General features: G+C 36.1%; 1 protein-coding gene across 1 annotated transcript; it reads left to right on the top strand.

The window, feature by feature from the left end:
- The first annotated feature begins 9,082 nt into the window (after positions 1-9,082).
- LOC122608233 (scarecrow-like protein 14) lies at positions 9,083-13,045 on the top strand. The gene is made up of 2 exons (XM_043781322.1): positions 9,083-9,243; positions 10,561-13,045. The coding sequence occupies exon 2, from the start codon at positions 10,667-10,669 to the stop codon at positions 12,893-12,895; it is 2,229 nt and encodes a 742-aa protein (XP_043637257.1). The 5' UTR covers positions 9,083-9,243; positions 10,561-10,666; the 3' UTR covers positions 12,896-13,045.
- The last annotated feature ends 1,575 nt before the right edge of the window (positions 13,046-14,620 follow it).

Genomic DNA, 14,620 nt, shown 5'->3' with positions numbered 1-14,620 from the left:
TAAAATTATAAAACAACCCCCCCTTCTCCCTTATTAAATATTTTTGTCTTTGAAATACCTTATTTGCCCTTGGACTTTTTTGTTTTTTTTTCTTTACGTAACTACCCAACATCCCTAATAAAGCAGACCGTCTTCCCCACTACTGCCGCCGCATTACGCGGGTACCATGCTCGTAAGTTTTAATGATAATTAATGTATGGCGACGATAAGTGAGACAAACCATATGACCTTAAAAATGTTGCCAAGTTACAAATAATGATCCAAATATGTAATCCATAAAATTGTTTAGTACTGTAGTTGATAACTAATATTCTTATGCAACAAGCAAACTATAGTGTCTTTTTTACTAATATTTTGACTACTCGTTAATATTTTAAGTAATCAAAATTCGAAACAACTTTCGAAAGCATTTTGATAGGAAGGTGTCAGGTGTAAACAAATAGTATTCAAAAACAAGTTGCTTCTTTTTCAAATATGGTTTAATGATTATTATTTTAATTTCAATACTACACTGTTAGTTTTCGAGTAATTGGTCTAATTGATTGCATCTTTTGACCAACTTATTATAATAGGGATAAAGTAATACAATAGTAAGTATGTTGGTGCAGGTTCTAACCTTTTGCTTTTAGGTACCCAATTAGATTTGTTCAACCTCTTATTTTTCCTTAAATTAATATAATTTATTTTATTTTTTATTTTTTATTTTTGAAGAATGCCATAGTGTAATGTTGATTTGATAAAAATGTCTGTTGGATAGAAAATTGATTATGTGATTTAAATTAAAAAGATAATTATAATGTTATAAAATCAAGATTACAGGAACTATAAACCCTAACTTTAAATACCATTTCAAATTGATGATAAAGAACATGAATTAAGAGAAGTGCGCAAGATGACTCCACTACTGTGGCTGAACAGATCTTGCTATCTTGCTATGTGGCTGAACAGATCTTGCTATTTTGCTATATAGCAAGATCTGTTCAGCCACAGTAGTTGAGTCATCTTGCGCACTTCTCTTAATATATATATATATATATATATATATATATGGGATAATGATTTGTGCATGTAGTGAACTACAACAAAATTTTTATGTTATATATTGATCTAATTGGTGGTTTATGTTATGTAACGAACTTACCAAAACTGTCTAAGTGATGCATGTTACAGGCTAAAGTCGGTCATCAATTTTTTTCCTTTATTATTTAATCTAAATAATTAAATTATTTATTTAACATATTCCGGCCGAGACTCAGGCAAGATTAACAAAGTTTTTCGTCTCCAATCTGCCGGATCGTTGCAGTGGGAATGATATTGCGGAGGCGATTAGAGGAATGGGCACCATTTTCGACATTTATATTGCACGCAAAAGGAATAAGGAAGGAAAGAGATTTGGATTTGTTACGTTGCTTGATGTTAAAAATAAGGCGGAGATGGTTAAGAGTTTGTCTGCGGTTAGGATGGGGGATCTCCGTTTGAAATGTAACGTGGCGAGGTTTGTTTTGGAGGAAGGAGAATTTGATCCTAAACAGAAATATAAGGAAGATAAAAGGTATCATACGAAGGTAGGAAGGGAGGAAAAAGAGAATGGTACAAAGAGAGATACGTTCGTGAATGGACTATCTTTTAAAGATGCTTTTACAGGGGCTGCGAAGGGTAAAACGGTTGAGGTGGATGATGATACAGAAGCGTTGGTGCACTTGCATGGGAAGGCTGTGGTTGTTCGGTTATCGTCCCTTTACACACTGCAAAATTTACGTTCTATTCTCAAGGATTTAAAGTTGCATGAAGGCAAGATCCAATGTTTGGGAGGTTTGGTGGTTCTGATTGTTTTCGATACTAAAGATAAGGCGATTATGGCCAGAGATGAACTGGTTGGTGTGCCGGAGCACTTTCGAGCCCCGGAAATATGGGATGGTCAACATGTGGTTTTTGAACGAATTGCATGGTTGAGGATCTATGGTACTCCGATGTCCTTACTGGATAATAAGGTTGTCAACGACGTGGGGGGCTTGTTTGGAAAGGTAGTGAAAGGTGCTAGGGTTGATCGTGTTGGGATGGATAACTCGTTCCAGTTCATAGGAGTTTTAGTCAATCATGGGAATCGGATTCATGAAGAGGCTTTCATACGTTGGAGAAGGAAGACGTATAAGGTGTGGGTTGTAGAAGACTGTAATGACTGGTTGGAGGATTTTGTGATAGATGTCGATGGTTCTCATGGTGACGAAGACTCGAGTAGGTCACCGGAATCCGCTGCTGAGGTTCCCCGGCCGGAGTTTCAATCGCCGGAGACTGGAGTTAATGCACAAGAGGTGGTTATGGAAAATGGTAATTTGGGAGTTAATGATATCAATGTTTCCGGAATTAACGTTGACTTTCCTTCTGCAAATAAGGAAGGTGGGGGTGTGCGAGATATGCCTGGAATTATTCAAGGAAATGCTTTAAATGTGGATGGGAATTTTCTTAAAAGGAAAAAATATATTAATAAAATGATGGATATGGGCCAGAACAGTTCTGGGGGTTATCCTAGTAGCAATGAAAGACCACATAAAGGGCCCAAAAAGGACAATGATGTAGAAAACACTTTGTTGGGGGATGATCCTTTTAATTTGGACCCTTTCATTTTGGGCTCAGATGTGAATGTTGTCAAATCTAGAGGTGAAGGCCCAATAAATACTTCTAATTCTTTTCAAGCCCTAATAGCAGACGATGATAATGATGTGCAAGAAATGGAGACGCAGCGGGTGGATGGTACTGAGAAGACTACTCCCGGTTCGGCCACTGAAGTGGATGTCTATAAAGAAGTTGATGCTACAAAAGAAGCTGGAAGTAAGTTGGGGGTCCATCTAGATGGGTTCGAAGATTTGTTACAGGATTCCATTCAAGGTGACGGGTTACAAGCAGGTTTGAAATGAATTGCTTATCCATAAATATTAGAGGATTAAGGGTTGGGGGTAAGGTGAAAGGGGTGAAAGATATGATTCGTAATTTTGGGATTGATTTTGTCGCGATACAAGAATCTTTACTGTTGGATGATACTAGGTTTGATTTTGATACTCTGTGGGGTAATGGGGATTACGGGGTGGACTCGGTTTCTGCTAATGGGAGGTCGGGTGGGATGATAAATTTGTGGAATAGTCGTAAGTTCATTAAGGTTGACTCCATAGAGGACAAGAACTTTTTGATTACCAGAGGGACATTGGTTGAAGATGGTTCGGTGCTGAATTTGGTTAATGTGTATGCGCCTCAAAAGGCTAATGAGAAAAAAGCCCTTTGGGAGTGTTTGTCTAGGATTATGCAGGGGGGAGAGGGGATGTGGGTGTGTATTGGTGATTTTAATTCTGTCAGGTGGAAGGAAGAGAGAAAGAACTCTAAATTTAATAAAGGCGTGGCTAACGATTTTAATTGGTTTATCGAGGAGTCTAATTTGCAGGAATATGTTATGCAAGGGAACAAGTTTACTTATTCGGCCGGCACTGGGAATGAATGTAAATTGAGCAAAATTGATCGTGTTTTGGTCTGCCAAGAGTTCTTTGGCAGATGGCCGGGGGCTTGTTTAAGGGCCCTTCCGCGGGTTTTGTCGGATCATAGTCCTCTGATGCTGTTGTTGCACGACTCTAACTTTGGAGCTAAACCTTTCAAATGGTTTAACTCTTGGTTAGAGAGGGATGGGTGTGATCAGGTGGTTATTGGGGCTTTACAGGGATCTTATGGTGATGGTCCTGCGGATATTTTGCTTCATAGGAAGTTGGCAGCGGTTAGAAAGGATCTGAGAGATTGGTGGAAAAAGATGTCTATTAAAAAAGAAGAACATTTGGAGATGATTAAAAAAGACGTGCAAGATATGGAGCGGTTACTGGAGACTCGGGATTTAGAGGAGGAGGAAATTTGGGTCTGGGAGGAAGGAAAAAAGGAATTGGAGAATATGTTAATCTTAAAAAATCGGGATCTTCAGCAAAAATCCAGGGTCAAGTGGGCTTCTTTAGGGGACGAGAATTCGGGGTATTTCCATCGGTGCATCAAAGGGAGGAGGGCTGCCAATGCTATTCCGGGGTTGGTAGTGGATGGGTCTTGGATCTCCAAACCGGCTCTAGTTAAAAGGGAGGTTTTGAGATTTTACAGGAATAATTTTAAGGAGAATTGTTTTCATAGACCCGACTTTTGTTGTGACTATTTGAAACAGGTTGCGGCTGAAGATATTGGAAGTCTTACGAAGCCTTTCTCTAAGGAAGAAGTGAAGGCGGCGGCTTTTGATTGCGGTGCTGATAAGGCGCCTGGCCCGGATGGTTTTAATTTTAGATTTATTACGCATTTTTGGTCGAATCTGGAGGAAGATTTTATGAAGGTGTTTGAAGAATTTTATCAATCTGGGGAAATTAGCAAGGAGTGCAGTTCTTCGTTTATTACTCTTATTGCAAAAACTAAGACTCCTATGGGATTGAAGGATTACAGACCCATCAATCTTATTGGGGTAATTAGTAAAATTATTTCTAAAGTGGTCGCGGAGAGATTGAAGAAAGTCATTGGAGCTTTGATCTCAATTACGCAATCGGCTTTTGTGAAGGAGAGAGTTATTCTTGATGGTCCTATGGTGCTTAATGAGGTCCTTGGTTGGGTGAAGAAAAATAGAAGAAAAGTCTTTCTGTTGAAATTAGACTTTGAAAAGGCGTATGACAATGTGAGTTGGGATTTTTTGCTTTTTGTTTTGGGTCGTATGGGTTTCCCACCGAGATGGTGTATGTGGGTGAAAGGGATTTTGGTTTCAGCCCGGTCTGCGGTCTTGGTAAATGGCTCGCCTACGTTTGAGTTCCAATGTCAAAAGGGGCTTAGACAAGGAGATCCATTATCCCCGTTTCTTTTTCTTATTGTGATGGAGGCGTTGGCTTGCTTGTTTGCTAAAGCAAATGATTTGGGTATGTTGGAAGGGGTGAAGCTCCCTAATGGAGGTCCGGTGGTGTCCCACATGTTTTAGGTCGATGACGCGCTTATTCTGGGGAATTGGAATGCAAATAATTTGTGTGTGACGAATCGTATCCTGCGGATTTTTTACTTATGCTCCGGATTGAGAATTAATATTCATAAGTCGGTGTTATTTGGTTTAGGGGTGGTGGATGAGGAGGTTAGCTTAATGGCGGAATTTTTGGGGTGTAAGATTGGAAATATGCCTTGTACATATTTAGGCGTTAAGGTGGGAGCGAATATGAACCGTATTTCTAATTGGGACCCGGTGGTGGATACGATCCAAAATAGGCTATGTTCTTGGAAGTCTAAGCTTTTGTCCATAGGTGGCCGGCTTACTTTGTTGAAGGCGGTGTTAGCTAGTTTACCGGTATACTATCTCTCGATTTATAAGGCCCCGGCTTCCGTGGTTGATAAGATTGAAAAAATGATGCGGAAATTTCTTTGGGTAGGATGTAAGGAGGGGAGGGGTATGCATTGGGTGAGTTGGGATATTGTTACAAGGCCAAAGAAGGAGGGAGGTTTGGGTATTTCTAAGCTTATTGAAGTTAATACGGCCTTGCTTGCAAAGTGGGCTTTTAGATTTAAATCCGATGTTAATAGTATGTGGAGAAGGGTCATTGAGTGCATTCATGGAGGTAGGAATAGGTGGGTGTTCCTTCCGATTAATAAGTCCATTCCTGGGTGTTGGAAGAGTATTGTCAGTCATTTGGACAAGGTGGTCATAAAAGGGAGTTCGCTGAAATCACAATTTCGGGGTAAGCTTGGGAATGGGGCTGATCTCAGATTCTGGTTGGACTTATGGATAGGTCCGTTTCCGTTAAAAGATAGATGGCCAGGGCTGTTTGAAGTGGACAAGAATAAATGTGATAAAGTTGGTATGCGGCTATTGCAGGTTGAGAATGGTATCATGCTCGCAGACACATGGGTGATGGAAACAACTACTGTGCAGACTATTTCTGAAGCGCAAGAGGCGTATCTTTGCTGTCTAAGGTCCGCTTTGCAGGTGGAGATGATATGTGGATATGGGAGCCGGACAAAGATGGGAGGTTTAGTGTGGCGGGTGTTAAACATTGGTTGGGAGATGATGGATCTGCTAGACCTGGATCGGTTCTAAAGTGGGAGTCTTGGATCCCGATTAAAGTGAATGTTTTTGCCTGGAGGATGATGCTGGATCGTTTACCGACCCGTGAGGCGCTGATTAGAAGGACGATGAACTTACCGGACGTGTCTTGCCCCCTATGCGATACAGGTTATGAAACGTTGCAGCACTTGCTAGTTGATTGCGGGGTGGCTTTTGGGGTTTGGTCTTTTATTTGGAAATGGTGTAGGATAGATCGAGGCATGTTCCGAACAGTAAATGATATTATGAATATGGATTTTGTGGCCAAGGGTACTAAGTGGAAGATGAAGATTTAAGAGGTATATTGATGGTTTCCTGTTGGGTTATTTGGAATGAGCGAAATAAGAAGATTTTCAAGGCTCGAACCCCGGATGGTGGACATGGTGACAAGGGTGAAAGTTTTATCCTTTTTTGGTTTAATTATCGTACTAAGTACAAAATGTGGATTGGAACGATTGGGTTAAATACCCATTGAATGGTTTGTAATTATGTGTTCGGCCCTTGATTTGAGGTCCGGACCTTGTGTTTAATGAAATTTTCTGTTCAAAAAAAAAAAAAACATATATAAATAAATATAAGTTATGGAAACATATATGTATATAAGTTATGTAATTATATAAAAATTGTAAACACCTTCAGATCTTTCGGCTGCCACCTACCTCCTTATTAGTCCGATTAACCCTAACACAATCATATACCAAAAAATCAAAGATCTCAAAAATTAAAATCGCATTTGAAGATTACGATCCCTTATAAGGTCAAGAGCCTGTAACCAATCTGTCCAATCATTACATATATTCTCAAATATATACACATTGACACACACAAAGCTAAGGGTACATATATACAAGCCACACAAACACACAATGAGACTAGAGGACGTATTTTTACATGGATTCTTGAGGCATAACTTAGAATTGAAATAAGAAAGAATAACTAATTGCTAGATTTTAGTTAAAGCAACAAAACAACAAGCTTAGAAGAACACATTACAAGACTAAAGCTAAAAAGATCAAATCCCATTGACCCCGGAATTCATCATTTCTCTTTTCAGAATATTAATAAATAACTAAATGGAAACAAGAAAATACCAGTCTCAAATACTCGGGAGGAGTTGGAAACAATAAATAACATGCATTACTTAAACAGTTTTGGTAAGTTCGTTACATAACATAGACCCCCCGATTAGATCAATACATAACATAGACATTTTGTCATAGTTCACTAAATTCACAGGTCATTATCCCAAGTTTTTAAAAAAAAATGGATGGTAACCGGCTACCTGTAGATTACCCGATAACATGCATCACTTAGACAGTTTTGGTAAGTTCGTTACATAACATAGACCCCTGATTAGATCAATGCATAACATAGACATTTTGTCATAGTTCACTACATCCATAGGTCATTATCCCTATATATAGAACTTTTCAAATCAAGCCCAACCGATTATTATTCTTTAGATGAAAATTGTTTTTTTGATTGTTTTCTGAATAACTTATGTGTAAATTTGAAGTTTATAATTGTGCAGATGCATGGATTATCATCAGTTATACAATTACGTTGAGATTTAGATTCTTGATCACATGTGCATGAATATTGCTATGATTACATGTGATCGACTTGCATATATGTGATCATAGCAATATTCGTGCACATGTGATCAAAAATCCAAATCTCCACATAATTATATAACGGATGATAATCTATGCTTCACACAATTATAAACTTCAAAATTACACATAAGTTATTCAGAAAAAAATCAAAAAACAATTTTCATGTAAAAAAACAATCATCAATTGGGCTTGATTTGAAAAGTTCTCAAAGGTTCTAGCAAAAAAAAGGTTCTTATATATATATATATATATATATCAAATTGTGTTTAGTTTTTAGGTCACAAGGATTTAACAATTCGATCATTAAGTCATTGAAGTTAAACGTGTTTAACAAGTTGAAGTACAAATGAAAGTCTACCTGTTGAATCAAATCAGTATCTTTTATATTTCTTTATCATATAGGAGTCGACTTATTATTTTAGTGAAGGTGACGATTTCATGTAATAACATAATGTAACCTACGAATTATTCTATTGGCAAGAAATTACCGACTCTATCCTAATAATTTCAGGTCAAGTTACATAAATGTGTTATACTAATCAATAATACTTTTATTTTGAGTTACGATATTTTCTAAATTTTAGTATGATAATTTATTTTATCACAAAATCAAGTTTTGACGTGTTTTAATAAGGTATGCAGTTATGAATATCACCAAATTAATACTTTTCAACGAATGTAATGTATTCGAAGACATTGGCATATCAAGTCAGCAAAAATGACAGTGAAAGACATGGATTTGATCCTTAATCATTTAGAGGTGATTTGCCTAAATTACACCATATATACGTTAACCATTTTTAATCATTTATACGTTAACTATTATTGTTATGAATAACCATCATCGATGACCAAGTTTACCACCTCGCACGACTGTGATTCCATCAATGGATAATTATTTTTTTAACTTTAAAAAGCAAAACTTTTAATAAAAGACAATGATACTTGTATCACAATTTTTAATATTTTATTGAAACTATACATTAAATAGTATGCATTTTTAGTTTTTCACGTGAATCGTATATTCATAAAGTATAATTTTATTGTTTGTATCAGTCATAATTTAACAGATTTTTATATCATAAATTATGAATAATAGTGTAATTATCGGTTATTGTATTTTTGATTTATAAAGTATGATATATTGTGAAAATTTTATCAAGATACTAATATCAGTATCTTTTAATTAATATGAGTAGATTATTGACTTTATAAAGGTTGTTGAATGGATAATATATGTGATTTGTGACATAAATAAAGAAGATCTAAATCTAAAATAAAAAGATACTACTTCTTTAATTGAATATTTATTTTCTTGTTTTCTTGTTGATGTTGAATATTCTTTAATTCTTACTTATATTTCTCCGGTAAATTTCAACCCACACATGTCCAGATCCCCATCATTACACACACACCAAACTATGTGCATATACACACCTCCCCTGTTATACACACACACTCGCTCCTCTGTTTCTATCTGACCTTAAACTCACAACTTTTTCTTTATCTTTCTCTGCACGCCGTACAAAAGCCACCACTTTTAAGGTAAGAAACAAACCATAAATCTATTTTGTTTCGTTTCATTTTATTTTTATGAATATATTTCTGTCTTGTTACATGTTTTTTTTTGTGTTTTTGTTTTTGTTTTTTGTGTGTGCAGTTTTTATTTAATATGAGTCTAGAATAGTACTTGTTATTTTAGGGTACTTTATGTTAAAAGAAATTTGTAGAGTATATAGATGGATCTGTTAGGTACTTTTTTTTTTTGTAAATATGAAAAGTTGGATTCTGCCTAAGTTTGTTATGAAATATGAATGTGGTTTTGATCTACTTATAAAAGCTCTATCTGTCTACACACAAGCTTTTAGTCTCGCGGTATAGCCGAAAATCAAGGCTTTTATTATGAACAAAGCGGTTGTTTGTTTTATGAGCTGAATGAACGTTCTGGATCATTAATATGGTCATTTTACTTTTTGTTGAAGTAGTATATGGTTATTAATAATGAACCTTCTGGTCATTAGTATACCGCGAGACGAAAATCATGGCTTTAATTTTGAAAAGTTGTTTGTTTTACCGAATAATGTACTTCAATGAAAGCTATAACCAATACTTGGAAAAGGCAAACTTAAAAATTTTCATGACTTAGGGGGTATTTGGGGTTGCATCTTCGAAATGGATTTTGCATTTTCAAAACTGCGTTTTGAAAAAGTATGTGTCTACCTGCTTTTCCAAAACTGCGTGTACTCTCTGTGAAAACATAGATAATCACTTTTTCAGCCAAACATTTTTTTTTTTTTTGATTATTTGTGTTTTACAAACGCAATAATCAAAAAGTCGCTGCACAACGCAATTCCAAACGCCCCCTAATGATGAATAACAACACGTCCATGACCTTTCGGGTTAGGTTATGCATTGTAGGTAACATAGATGAGGTGTTTCGTATCCAGGTTGGGGAGGGCGAGCCTTTTGACTCATATTCATGGTTGTTTCCTAATCCTTCACTGTGCCTCAGTTGTACATGGCCTAATCGGGGTATTCATGGCTGTTTCCTAACCCTTCCCTCGCCACCCTTAAGATTGTACCTAGTGGGTTTCGATACCTGATTCCTCTTGTAAACATCTCAGAGTGTTAATCACTAGGCCACCTTGGAGCTTAAGTTACAAGTTATGGATTAAGTCAATTAAACAAACTTTTGTGTCTAGACATTTACTCATTAAGTACATTAAGTCGAAATCAAACGTCACCTAAGCCTTTGCCTCTGAGAACATGTTATATAATATGATTATTAGGTTTATTCTTCTTTATTGTTTTTTGGGTAGGTTTTAGTGAATAATCTTTCCTAATTTAGTAACCCTTTTGTAGGTTGTATGAGAAGTTGGGATCTCTATAAAAGGATAATCCTGGTGCCTTTCATGCCTGTTGAAGCTTGGTTTTTTATAGTTTGTTTAAAAGGTGATTAAAACAGTATATGTTAATGGAGCCACGAAAAAATGAAGTTTATGATCACATCAATGGTTTCACACCATATGATGATGATATCTTGCCAATCTTTGATCATAATTCAAGTGTTGGTAATGGTTATAGATTCAAAGACGAAAGTTTAGATTTCAGCTTCTTAGACCTTCCTAACCCTGTGCATGACCCTGAAACGAACCTGGACCTTGGTGGTTTAAGTGTGTCCCCTAGTAAAGAGGACTCTCCAGATGAGTTCAATGATTATGTGTTTGACTTCATAGACCAAATTCTCGTGGAAGAGAATGTGGAAGGAATGCAAAGTTTGTTTTATGACCCTTTGGAATTACAAGCCACTGAGAGATCGTTGTATGAAGCCCTTGGTGAGGAATACCCTTATTCTCAACCACAGGTTACATTATCTGCAAATGTTGAAAACTCAGAAGATAATGTTGTTGGGAGTTCAGGTGATTTTAGTACTAATAGTAGCACGAGTTATGGCAACTACCCTCATCCCGATTGGTCTGGCGGTTACAAATTGGATTCAAATTCGTCAGTTGCACAAGCTCAGTCCGTTGATCATGCCCCATTTTGGTCATATGATTCTAATACTAGTGTCACGAATGCTGAAATGTTGAATACACACGTAGCACAGAATATATTCACGGATAGTGAGTCTATCAAGCAGTTCAATAGAGGAATGGAGGAAGCTAGCAGATTTTTACCATTAAGTAAACCTCTTGTTATTGATTTGGATCAGTACGACTTGCCTCAAGATTCAAAAGATGATTCTCCAAAGATCGTAGTCAAAGTGGAGAAAGTGGAGAAAGTCGAAAAAGATAAGCCGTCCAATGGGCTTAAGGGAAGGAAGCATTATCAGTCAGAGGACAATGTTTTTGAGGAAGAGCGAAGCAGCAAGCAATCTGCTGTTTATGTGGAAGAAGATGAGTTATCTGAAATCTTCGATAGAGTTCTTCTCGGTGCTGATGCTAATGGAAACCTGATACCATGTCATAGAGAACTACCTATTAATGTAAACCACAAATCACAGCAAAATGGGCCAACAGGTGGCTCTAATAATAGCCGTGCTGCTAGAAAACAGACGGCTAAAGCTATTGATCTTAGTACCCTGTTAGTAAACTGTGCCCAAGCGGTTGCTGCTGGTGACCAGAGGTCAGCATATGAACAGTTAAATCAGATAAGACAGCACACATCTACTTCTGGTGATGCTTCACAGAGGTTAGCTCATGTATTTGTTACCGGTATTGAGGCTCGTTTGGCTGGAACTGGTTCTCAACTCTATGCAGCTAAATGTGCCTCAAGGATCTCGGCTGTTGACAAGTTGCTGGCGTATCAAGTTTTTCTTTCAGCTTGCCCCTTCAAGAAGGTTGCCATGATTTTTGCTAACAAAACAATATTTGATTCAGCTTCAACCTCGTCAACTATCCATATAGTGGATTTCGGTATTGCATACGGGTTTCAGTGGCCCGTTTTTATTAAACATCTTTCAAACAGACCTAATGGGCCACCTATGCTGAGGATTACTGGAATAGAGTACCCCCAACCGGGTTTTCGCCCAGCTGAAAGGTTAGAGGAGACGGGTCGACGTTTAGCCAATTATTGTAAACGGTTCAATGTCCCGTTTGAGTATAATGCCATAGCAAGTCAAAATTGGGAGACAATTAAAATTGAAGACCTCAAGCTTCAAAGAAACGAATTTTTAGCAGTCAACTGTTTGGCCCGGTTCCAGAACTTGCTGGATGAGACTGTTTGTGTAGAGAGTCCAAGAGACCAGGTTTTGAAGCTGATTCGTGATATGAAACCAGATATTTTTGTTCATGAAGTCATTAATGGAGCTTATAGTTCTCCATTCTTTGTGACTCGTTTCAAGGAAACTCTATTTTACTACTCTGCATTGTTTGATATGTTTGATGCCACTATCGAGCGTGAGAATGAGCAAAGGTTGAATTTTGAAAAGCAGTTTTTTGGGCGTGGAGCTATGAACGTGATAGCGTGTGAAGGTGCTGAACGGGTTGAGAGACCAGAATCCTACAAGCAATGGCAGGTGCGAGTATCACGGGCTGGGTTCAAGTTGAAACCACTGAACCAGGATCTTGTTGAAAAGTTGAGATGTAAGAGGGAAGGGTATCATAAAGATTTCGTATTTGATGAAGATCGTAAATGGATATTACAAGGATGGAAGGGGCGGATACTGTATGCTAGTTCTTGTTGGGTACCTGTTTAGGAGTCTTTCTACTTCAGTTCACTAAATGGTCAGACAGTAGTAGATGAATATGTCCAATATTGTAATGTAGTATTCATGTTTTCATTTAATTAATTTTACATATTTAAACTTATATGAAGTTATTAATAGAGGTTCTAATTTTGGCTGCTACTTTATTTGAAGTTTTGTTTAAGAAATTTGACTTGTAAAAGTCAAATGTGTCTTTGACCAAGAATATGTTGTATTGAGTGTGAAGTGGAAGTGTTGCACTCATGTGATGGTCAAGAGGGGTCTGGTCACCATTGAAAAGAGCCTTTTATTTTGGATTGGGTGTGTGTATTTATTTGTATATAAATATATAAAATATGTGGTATGGGTGCTGTTTGGATGAGTAATATGATCTCCACTTGTTACGAACCACCCTTAAATCCAATACAATTAAGGTTTTCATGATTTGGATCCGGGTTAAACGAGTTGCAGGTTGTTTGGTTCGAGCACAAATTACAGGAACATGATGTATTATCTAAATAAATCTTAAATACAATTATACTTGAAAAGAAAATATGGAGTACTAAGTAAAACATATTATCTATCACTTCTTTACTTTGTTTGACACACAAAGTCTGGTACTATAACTTAGTATTACTAACATAGATATCAATTTTTACCTTGTGTGATACATGGACATATTTAGATCAAGACTTATAAATATTTCAATAATTAATAGGTATTGAGAAATTTGTTGACAATGCAGAATTGCAGATGGAATCTATTTTGTTCAAATTCCTTTTTTTAAAAAAGATTATATTGGTACAATAATAAATAAAATTTTACTATTTACAACATATATAAACATGTTACTACATAATATGAGATTCTGAGTATACATCTATTAAAATAAGTTGTTTTTATTTTAATTAAGGGGATTATTATCTATGTATGTAAGTAATTATGACAAAATGTCTATGTTATGTAAAGATCTTGTAAAATATTTACATATAATGAACTTTTGAATCTGGATTATTGGATGTACACCAATCAAAAACTTACACGTAACAGCTTATATGGTTGCTACATATACCTGGGTACATTTAATAACCAGGATTTGAAAGTTCGTTGCATTACATAGACAATTTACGAGATTTTTATAATACATAAATATTTTATCATCGTTAGTTACATTCCCAGATAATAATCCTTGAATTAAGGCACAAGAAGTTTTTTAGACAACAATTATTTGTTTTTGAGAGTTATTATAAATCTACACTACATTATAAAGCATTTGCTTTGATTCATTTTTTTCAACTAAGTTATCGATAATCCATAAATGTCTCTTCCTTTTTTATTCACTATTTTAAAGATTTTCACTTGAAATATCTATAATATTTACTTCAAATACTTATAATAACTTAATGAACTTAAATTATAACATTTACCCTTAACATTTAATTCATTTTTACAACAAAACTTTTTACATTAATAACCATACCATTACAGCCATTCGTCTACTGCCATTATATTGCCGCATTGCGCGGATATATAAGTATGAGTGTAGTCATGCAAAATATATTTGTACTTGTTATTGTGACGAAATTTTGTTGTGGATTTTGAAAACTATATGTTGCTCCAACAATTACAGATAAACCAAACCTATCAACTTAGTGTGTTTAGTCTTTGGAAAATTATACCTTTCTTTCATCATTCTTAAAACGGTAATTTTTATTTACCGAATGATTTAAAGTCATT

The sequence above is a fragment of the Erigeron canadensis genome, chromosome 7, assembly GCF_010389155.1.
Source record: "Erigeron canadensis isolate Cc75 chromosome 7, C_canadensis_v1, whole genome shotgun sequence".
In the NCBI taxonomy this organism is placed as follows: Eukaryota; Viridiplantae; Streptophyta; class Magnoliopsida; order Asterales; family Asteraceae; genus Erigeron; species Erigeron canadensis.
Note: the sequence above shows the minus strand (reverse complement) of the source record. Positions and strands in the feature narration are given on the sequence as shown.

Excerpts from the sequence above, each read along its gene's own strand:
- LOC122608233 (XM_043781322.1), top strand. The coding sequence starts at position 10,667 with ATGTTAATGGAGCCACGAAAAAATGAAGTTTATGATCACATCAATGGT.